This window comes from Mustela nivalis (genome assembly GCF_964662115.1).
Source record: "Mustela nivalis genome assembly, chromosome: 1".
NCBI lineage: Eukaryota > Metazoa > Chordata > Mammalia > Carnivora > Mustelidae > Mustela > Mustela nivalis.
The window spans coordinates 206,364,800-206,373,676 of record NC_139020.1 but is presented as its reverse complement, the minus strand read 5'-3'; the positions used below and the strand labels follow the sequence as shown (position 1 = coordinate 206,373,676).

At 55.1% G+C, this 8,877-nt stretch overlaps 1 protein-coding gene across 5 annotated transcripts; it reads right to left on the bottom strand.

The window, feature by feature from the left end:
- Window positions 1–39: 39 nt before the first annotated feature.
- Window positions 40–8,276, bottom strand: DDX39A (DExD-box helicase 39A). Of its 5 annotated transcripts, none has more exons than XM_082709905.1 (11): window positions 8,133–8,276; window positions 4,036–4,244; window positions 3,774–3,901; window positions 2,845–2,937; window positions 2,290–2,473; window positions 1,477–1,595; window positions 1,018–1,149; window positions 811–920; window positions 562–706; window positions 273–420; window positions 40–188 (listed from the first exon to the last, which is right to left on the bottom strand). In XM_082709905.1, exons 2-11 carry the CDS (start codon window positions 4,241–4,243, stop codon window positions 172–174), a joined length of 1,284 nt encoding a protein of 427 aa, XP_082566031.1. In that variant the 5' UTR covers window position 4,244; window positions 8,133–8,276; the 3' UTR covers window positions 40–171. The 5 variants fall into 5 exon arrangements, with proteins under 5 accessions (XP_082566031.1, XP_082566032.1, XP_082566029.1 ...); XM_082709906.1 differs by having other exon boundaries at window positions 4,036–4,247; window positions 8,133–8,255; XM_082709903.1 differs by lacking the exon at window positions 8,133–8,276 and adding an exon at window positions 6,590–6,716 and having other exon boundaries at window positions 4,036–4,247.
- Between the last annotated feature and the right edge of the window lie 601 nt (window positions 8,277–8,877).

The window sequence follows — 8,877 nt, the reverse complement described above, 5'->3', positions numbered from 1 at the left end:
TGAAATGCTAAGAACTGACAGACAGGGTGGGAGCCAGGATTCCATAATAAAACTTTACTCTTACACAAATCTACAGCTTTTAAACAGTAAAAAGGCAGGCCCACTGGCACCTAGAAAGAAGCCTGGAAGCAGCACTCGGGAAACAGGGCAGCTCTGGCCATCAGCGCGTGGTTACCGGCTCTGCTCAACTGTAAGACACAGAGGGGAGGCCAGTGAGATGAGGAACCGGGGTTACTGTCTGGGCCCAGCCCCTTGGCCTGGCCCACACTTACTATATGTGGAGATGTCGATTTCTTCAGGAAGTTCGGCCACGTTCACCTCAAACCTGTCCTGAACGTCATTGAGGATTTTGGCATCATTCTCATCAGATACAAAAGTGATAGCCAGACCTTTGGTCCCAAAGCGACCTGCACGGGCCACCTGCAGGGTGAGAAAAGTGGGAGGTCAGGCCAGAGACCGAGCCTAACCTGGGAGTCTGAGGACAAGCAGGGCCACGTCCCCATGTGCCCCCACCCTGGGAGGGGGGCCTCAAGGAAGGGACACCTCTGTGGAAACACTCACTCGGTGGAGGTAGGTGTCTGAGTCCTCGGGCATGTCGTAGTTGAAGACGATGTTGACTCGCTCAATGTCCATCCCTCGGCCAAACAGATTGGTGGCCACCAGGATCCGCCGCTGGAAGTCTTTGAACTGCTGATAGCGCGACAGACTGGGTATAGGAGGAACAAGAGGCGGCCATCAGACATGGGGTTCCTGCGTGACACTCCCCATGAGGCACCTGCCTAGGAGCCTCTGAGGGCGGCACGCACTCACCGCTCCTCCTGGGCCATGCCCCTGTGGATAGCAATGGCCGGGAAGTTCTGTTCCACAAGGAGCTGGGCCAGGGCCATGCAGCGCTGCACTGACTTCACGAAGATCACCACCTGCAAGGGAGGGAGGCAGGAAAGGCGGTCAGGGTCAGAGGCCCCTGCATCAGCCTCACACAGGCCAAGACCCCCACGAAGGCCCACACCGTGTCACCTGGTTAAACTCCAACACATCCAAGAGATCAAAGAGCTTGCGGTTCTTCTCACTGTCCTTGAGCTTGACATAGTACTGCTGCAGTCCGTGTAGTGTGAGCTTGGTCTCATCATCCACAAACACCTCCATGGGCTGTGCAGGAAGGGGCAGGCGGGGTTTACTTCTGGGCTTCTGGCCTGGCCAGAATCTTCTAGCGAAGGACTCCATGCCGTGAGGCTTCCCGGAGGGCCTGCTGTCCCCCGGTAAACGCCTTTCTCCCAACAGCTGACCTAAGCTCTGGTCTGACTCGGCTCCCAGTCTGACAAAGACACAGGAGGGAAGGCAGGCCCCTGGGCCCCCCAGCATTCTCACGCAGTGAGGGAAGCGTGGGTGTCCTGGAGCAGCAACAGCTCAGAACCAGAAGCCAGCAGGGCCAGAGCTGGCACACGGAGGCCGCGGCCGCTGTCCCGCCCCACTCACGTCTTGCATGAACTTCCTGCAGACAGGCCTGATCTCCTTGCTCAGGGTGGCGCTGAACATCATGCACTGCTTCTCGTGAGGCGTCAGCCGGAAGATCTCCTGCACGTCCCGCCGCATGTCTGCATGGGGAGGGCGACAAGCAGGTGGGCTGAGTGCCTGGCAGACCAGGACCCCCACCCGAGACCAGCCCCAGCTCCTCCCAACCTGTGCCAGGGAGCCGTTAGCGCCATGACGAGGGCGGTGTGAGCCGAGGAGTGGAGGGAGGGGTGAGTCCCAGGTGCCTGAGGGGCTGGACTCGGGGTGAGCACAGGCGCGGGAGGAGCTGCCATCCACTTACACGCTGCCAGAGCGGAGCAGCCGTGCCAGCGCGCCTCGAGCCACGCTTCAGGGAGGGGAGCCTGAGGCAGAGACAGCCGCTGGGGTGAGAACTGCAGCCGCCTCCCGGGACACAAGCCCCATCTCCCACTGGCCCTGGCGGGGCTCACAGGGCAGGCGGGGGCGAGAACTAACTCAGCAGGCGCAAGGGCTGATGTGTACACGGGCCCGGACACGGCTCATTTGGGCCCTGTGGCCCCACTCATCTTGGGCTCAGAAGCAGCAGGGCACTCTGCCCATGCTAGAACTTATCCTAAAATTGTTTATAGAAGACCTGGGCGCCAGCTACCCACCTGACCCCGTCTCTGGAGCAACCTTTGACCTATCCTGTCAGGGCCCACCTGGCTCTGAAGTCTGGGGGTTAGTGGGACTGTGAGGGCGGAGAGGGTGTGGCTGGGTGGGCCTCTGGCAGCTCCCAGACCCAAGCAGGACACTCACCCAGTTGCTCCAGCATCTTGTCACACTCGTCCAGCACGAAGTGTTTCACGTTCTTCAGGTTCAGGCTCCTGTTCCGCACTAGTGCCAGGATTCGGCCTGGTGTCCCCACTACGACATGGGGACAGTTCTTCTTCAGTATTTCTTCATCCTTCTTGATGGAAAGGCCCCCGAAGAACACAGACACCTATGTGGGTGGAGAGAAAGGTGCTTTTGCCTGTCTAAGCACTCCAGGCTGATAGCCACCCAGCCTGTAGCCCTGCCAGCTTCTGTTCCAACAGCCCCCTCATCCCCTGGGCCTAGAACCTGAGGACCAGAAAGGCCTGAGAGCCTGGCCCTTGACCCTGGTGGAAAGCAGCCTCACGGCTGGGACCAGCACAGGCCTCTGGGGGCCATGCATAATTCAGCAGGCTCTTAAGGAGCATAAACCACCGCAAACCTCAAAGGCAGCCTCTGCAGCCAAGCTTGGTAAATGGTAAACACTGGCTGGGCCAGAGCCGGGAGAGCAAGTCTGCAGAGGACCATGCAGCACACCCAGCCCAGGCTGAGGAGGCTCACCTTGACACTGGGCATGTACTTGGAGAAGCGTTCATATTCTTTGCTGATCTGGAAGGCGAGCTCCCGCGTGTGGCACATGACCAGGACTGAAACCTGCAGGGCAGGTAGAAGAGAGACACTCAAGGCAGGGTCCCAAGTCCTGTCCCAGCCAGAGCCCAAGCCTGTGTTCTCTCATGGGGGCCCAGGCCCACCAGGCCCCTATCCCTCCAGGGTGCCTGCCAGACTCACCCCACACCTCCAGCCGCTGAAAGGGCCAGTCTGATGTTCTATCTTTGCCCCACCCTTCACTCCCTATATCCCTTCAGCTAACGGGGTCTGTCTCCCACTGCCAGGATCCACAGTGAGACCTAGCTGGTGAGGTAGCCCATGTTAATGGTTTCCTGAGAGTCTGCTCTCTGGCTGTCCCATGACCACCGACGAAGGACGCTGCTCCTGCCTTTATGCCCATGATGCCAAGTGCTACGACCACACCACAACCTCCCACTGAATCTCCCTTTCCTTCAGTTACTGTAAGGAAACAAGGGATCATGCAATGACACAGCCCAAGAATGTGTGCCCCAGTGTGACAAAAGCACAGCACAGGAATGCACCTCAATTCTCCTCTAGCAAAATTCCTGTGTGAGGAAGTAACTGTCAGCAGCAACTGTAGTAACAAATCCTTATTCAATACAATCTCACCTGAATAAACCTGCACAATCTAGAAATACACATGACAAATTAACACCTGTATCTCTGGCAAGTAAAACCCTGGGCACTTTTCAGTTTCCCCCCTCAGCTTCCATTTCGGGGGGAGGGGGGAGGGGGGAGGGGGGATTCGGTCACAATCTTAAAAGCCCACAAAAAGCACAAAGGATCAAGAAGGCCAAACAAGGGAGCTGTAGCTCCTGATGCCTCAGGCACTGGGCCCCACAGGGAGGGCCCCCACCCACCTGTCCGCTGACTGGCTCAATCTGCTGCAGGGTGGCCAACACGAAGACCGCCGTCTTGCCCATCCCAGACTTGGCCTGGCACAGGACGTCCATGCCCAGGATGGCTTGCGGAATACACTCGTGCTGGACTGAGGGAGAGAGCACGTGTGAGCGACCAGAAACTGGATGCTCCCTGTGTGCAGGCTCCTCGCCAGGTGGCTGAGGAGGCCAAAGTGCGAGTGCTCAGAGGAGGACCCTGGCAGGGAGAACCAGGGAGTCATACCCTCGGATGGATGCTCGAAGCCACAGTCCACTATGGCCCTCAGGAGCTCTGGCTTCAGCAGAAAGTCCCGGAAGCCAGAGCTGTGGATGGAAACATAGGAACCCTTGACGTCTTTCTTGGGGGGAGCAGGAGTGCTCTCCGGAGGAGCCTGGGGCTCTTCATCTTCCTCATAATCCAGAAGCTCATTTTCCACATCCTGTTCCGCCATGCTGCTGAGAAAAGAAGAGGAAGAAGAGCTGAGGGAGGATGAAAAAACCCACCCACTGAGGCTCATCGAGGGAAGCCGCCGAGCAGCTGCAGTCTGTTGACACAGGCCCAAGAAGGGCAAGGCACTGGAGACGTCTTCCAAGCTGGCACAGAAAGGACCCAGAAGATGAAGCTGACGGCCACCACTCTCTGACCCCTTTCCATCATGGCCCCCCAGCCCCCCGACTCCTGCAGAAAGTCCCACCATCTCCACTTGGGCAGCACCCCCAGCCTCAGCCTGTCGTGGTCACACCCTGCCCTCCTGTAAGCCACCTCATCTTGGCCAGGGCCCCTGTTCCCCACACCCACACATGCACACACCCCTCCACCTCCCAGGGCCTCCCTCTGCTCTGAGTGAAATCCCCACACTTCCCTATGGTTCTTACATCCCTCCTTGTTGGCCCTTGCACAACTCGTTCCACACTATCCCTTTTGAACCACCCCCAGCCTTGCCTGGCTGCTCAGACTCACCAAGCCCCTACCCCAAGCTTCTGCGGCACCTTGCCCTCACCAGGAAAACTCTAATGACCCACCTCAGCCCACCTAACCTAAAGGAGCTCCCTCCCCACCATTGCCCAAGAAGTCCACCAGGCCTGCACAGGGTAGGCCCCCTGAGACCAGGAGAGGTGGCTGCCAAGATGCTGGAGAGAGCAGAGTCTGCCCTGCCCCAGCTCCGCCCGCTATTTGTGGTCTGCACAGGGGAATAATTAAGTACTCTCATGAACAGGCCTCCCATTGGGCCCAGGCCAATAAAAAGAGAGCTGAGATGGTAAATAGAATTAATACAAAGGTTGCTTACCTCCTGGCTTTATTTTATCCAATACATGCCCAGCACCTACTGGGTGTAAGCTACAAGGGACCGGGGAGTGAGAATATGATCTTTTGTACTCCCAATCCCACCCTAGCCTCCAAGTCTAGAGGAAGGAAGCGCTGAAGCAGTCACTCACTCTTCTTTCTGAGCTGGATACGGAGGGTCCTGGGCCCACTTTCTGGCCCTCCCTGTCTCATTCTCTCCATGACTTCATCCAGCCCCAGGGTTTTAACCACCTCTGTGAGGGAAACCTCCCAAACTTATGTCTCTATCCACTGCCAGCTCCCTTCAACAGCCTCTGTTACCCAGCTGCCTTGCCTACATCTCCCCTCAGAACCTGAACTCAGAATACCCAGACCAAAACCCACTGTCTCTTCCTGCAGACCTGCTTCTCAAAAAAGCAATTCCATTTTCTCATTGGCTTTCTGTCCCCCTGTCCAGTCAGCCAACAGGTCCCAATAGGGCAATTAGGCCACTTCTTACCGCTGCTACCTCACTGGTCCCAAGTTCCCTTCACTTTTCTTTCTTTTTATATATTTATTTAAATTACTTCTACACCAACGTGGGGCTCAAACTCAGGACCCCAAGATCAAGAGTCACATGCTCTTCTGACTGAGACAGCCAGATGCCCCCTCACCTTTCTTTTTTAAAATTAGAACAGCTTTGGGCGCCTAGGTGGCTCAGTGGGTTGAGCATCTGCCTTTGGCTCAGGTCATGATCTCAGGGTCCTGGGATCAAGTCCCGAGTTCAGCTCTTTGCTTGGCAGGGAGCCTGTTTCCTCCTCTCTCTCTCTGCCTGCCTCCCTGCCTACTTGTGATCTCTCTCTGTCAAATAAATAAAATCTTTTAAAAAATAAATTTTAAAAATACAATTAGAACACCTTTACTGATATATTCACATGCTCTACCAGAAATATGTGCAACAATCACTACAGCCGGAATGCATTACATATTTCAGTTGGTCTTCAAAAAGACCAAACACATTACCTATCATCCTCCCCCTTCCAACCCCTTTGGCCACTGCTAACCTACTTTTTTTTTTCTATGAATTTGTTGTTTCAGACATCCCATAAATGGAATCACAATATGTCACATTCATCCAGCTTCTTTCATTCTGCATGTTTTGACATTGATCCGCTTTGTGGTATGCATCAGTACCTTGCTCCTTGTCATGGCTGAACTTCCCCCCGTAGGGCTACCAGTTCACCCATTGTCAGCTGATGCGTATTTGGGCACCATCGTCTCTTGCCTGGATTTATGCTAATAGTCTCCTCACTGGTCTCCCTGTTTTCCATCCCCCTCCACCTTCTCTCCCCACAACAGCCAGAGGAAGCCTATTAAAGTGATGTCAGAGAATGTCACTCCTCTGCTCAAAACTCTCCACAGGCTCCCACTGTGCTCAGACGAAAACTCAAGTCCTCACCATGACCTACCAGACCCTACACGAACCGACCCCCTCCATGCTCAGACCTCGTCTCCTCCATCACTCTTAACTCACTGGCCTTGCTGCTGTGCCTCAGACCCGCCTCTGCACTTTTGCACTTGCTGTTCTTGCTGCCCACAATGGACATTAATCCCCCTACTTCCTTCAGACCTCTTGCTCCAGAAGGGTACTTCTTGCAGGTCACACCTAAAAAAGCACCCTTTTTAAGGTCATGCCTGATAGCCCTTTTGCCCAGAGCCTAAAACAGATAAGCACTTAACAAGGGCTGAATGAACAGAATTAGAATTGAGGCCTCAAGACAGAGTTTAAGCACTAAAGTATGCATATACCCTTACTAATTCTTGGGGGAAAAAAAAAAAAAAAGTAATCTGAACAGGAAAGGGTTAGTTCCCAGGCAGCAGAGAAAAGAACAGGAGCCAGGAAAGGTCAGTCCCAAAACACCAGGCCCTTGTGAGGAATGGAGAGCAAGACTGGCTGGTAGAAGTAGAGGCAAAGGACAAAGCTGGGAAAGCTGTTCAAGTTGAGGGCGTTCATACTTTATTTGCTAACCTATAGGGAATCGCTGATTAAATTCTTAAGTGACTCAGTTGTCCCAGAGCAATTTATTCCAGAGTAGATGAGTGGGGAATGAGACCAGAAACAGGGAAAACCAGTCACCAAAAGAGGATTAACCAGCGTGGGGGTGTTATGAGGGAAGAAGGTGGAACATTCAGCAGGGCCAGGGTACTCCCTGGGCAGAGAAGAATTAGAGTCACCTACTCTGACCGTCAAACTTGGTGACCAAGAAGAGATGGTGCATTTAAAAGATACAGATCAAAATAAATCGTTTTGTTCTTAGGGAGAGAGATTCAGGGCAGCCTGAGTTTGAGGCACAAATTTTTCTAGAAAGCGGTGAGACAACATGTACAGCTCAAAACAAATTAGAGAGGACGAGGACTGTTGGGGTTTGTCCCACCCAGCGGGGATAGCTGCGACTGCTGAGGCCCCAGGAGCAGATGAACTTGAAAGCTGACGCCGGAAAAGTGACAATTTAGACACACCCACGGGTACCCATTCACTGTCAAAGTGCCCCCAGGGAAGACTTCCATCTCAGTTTGCGTCTGAGACATCTTTTTTGATCTAAATCTCTGGAACCCCGAATCCCCCAAGCACAGAGCAAAAACACAGCAATGTGGGGGTAGGCACGTCCCTCGCACTTGGGGAAGCCTGTCCCGTCTACAAGCTCGGGTTTCCGCCACCGCAACCCCAGACCCTGGCGTCGCCCCCTCCCCAATCCCTCCCCGAACAGCCTAGGCGGTCTTCTCGGACAGAAAGGCTTTCTCTCCAAATCGGGGTCGACCCATGGACCGCCATGACAGCCTACTCCCGGAAGCGGGCATGGTCCTCGCCCGCCAACAGCCACAATCCCCCTTTGCGCATGCGCTGTGGCATTCAACGGCCGAACCCGCGCGGCGGGTGCCCCAACCGCCCCGCCCCGCCTTGTCTCGCGCCCGCTCCTCTTCCTCTTCCCCTTAGCCCCCGGCGTCTCCCATCGCCAGCTCGCCCGCAAGTCCGAAGTCTCTGCACCGCGGCCCCGCGCCCCGGGCCCATCGCTCACCTGGCACCCCGTTCGCCTCCGCGTGCTCCGAGAAGTGCCGTCCGACTCCGGTTACCCGTCTCGCGCCCCAGCACGAGCTGTAGGGCTTCCTGCCTCCTACGTCCGACTGCGGCTCTGCTTAGTGGACTGCTGCCTTTTCATTCAAGAGAGGCGGAAGCGATGATTGGGTCCTGCAGGAGGCGTCTGGAGGCTATTGGTGAAGAGAGGAAACAGGGCGTGCCTTTTGCCTCGGGTTCATTGGTCAATCTGAAAGTAGGCGCCCTGGACTGAGGCCGACGTGAGGCCGTGCGCTGTCACGTGACTGGCGGTTTGCCTTCGGCGGGCGTCTCCATATTTAGTACTGGCAGCTGAAGTCGGGAATGGTTTGTGTTTGGCAAGTGTCTCGCCTTTCTGTTCTGTGGCTTCTATGCCTGGCATGGAATTCAGGACTCTTGAAGTGGGCGTGTGCCCGCGGCCACTTGGTAGTCCAGGGTGGAGGCTCTGAAAGAGTCCTGAAAAGGATTGGGAGGTCGGAATGACTGCAGGGTGAAGACAGTTTGCACCCACCGTGACAGTTCCCATTTGCTGAGAGTCTTGTCCTGGGTCAGACTGTGCTGGTGGTCATGCAGGTTCAGGCCACAAAACCCAAACCAAGATGTTTTAGTCATAAAACTTTTTTTCTTTTTCTTCTTCTTCTTCTTCTTCTTATTTTTACTTTTTCCTTGTATTATATTTTCTCCACCTTACCCACCACCACCCCCACTTC

Excerpts from the sequence above, each read along its gene's own strand:
- DDX39A (XM_082709905.1), bottom strand. The coding sequence starts at position 4,243 with ATGGCGGAACAGGATGTGGAAAATGAGCTTCTGGATTATGAGGAAGAT. Across the intron at positions 1,596-2,289 it reads CAAGATGCTGGAGCAACTGG|ACATGCGGCGGGACGTGCAG; the intron begins GTGAGTGTCCTG and ends CTCCCCATGCAG. Across the intron at positions 707-810 it reads GGCATGGCCCAGGAGGAGCG|TCTGTCGCGCTATCAGCAGT; the intron begins GTGAGTGCGTGC and ends TCCTATACCCAG.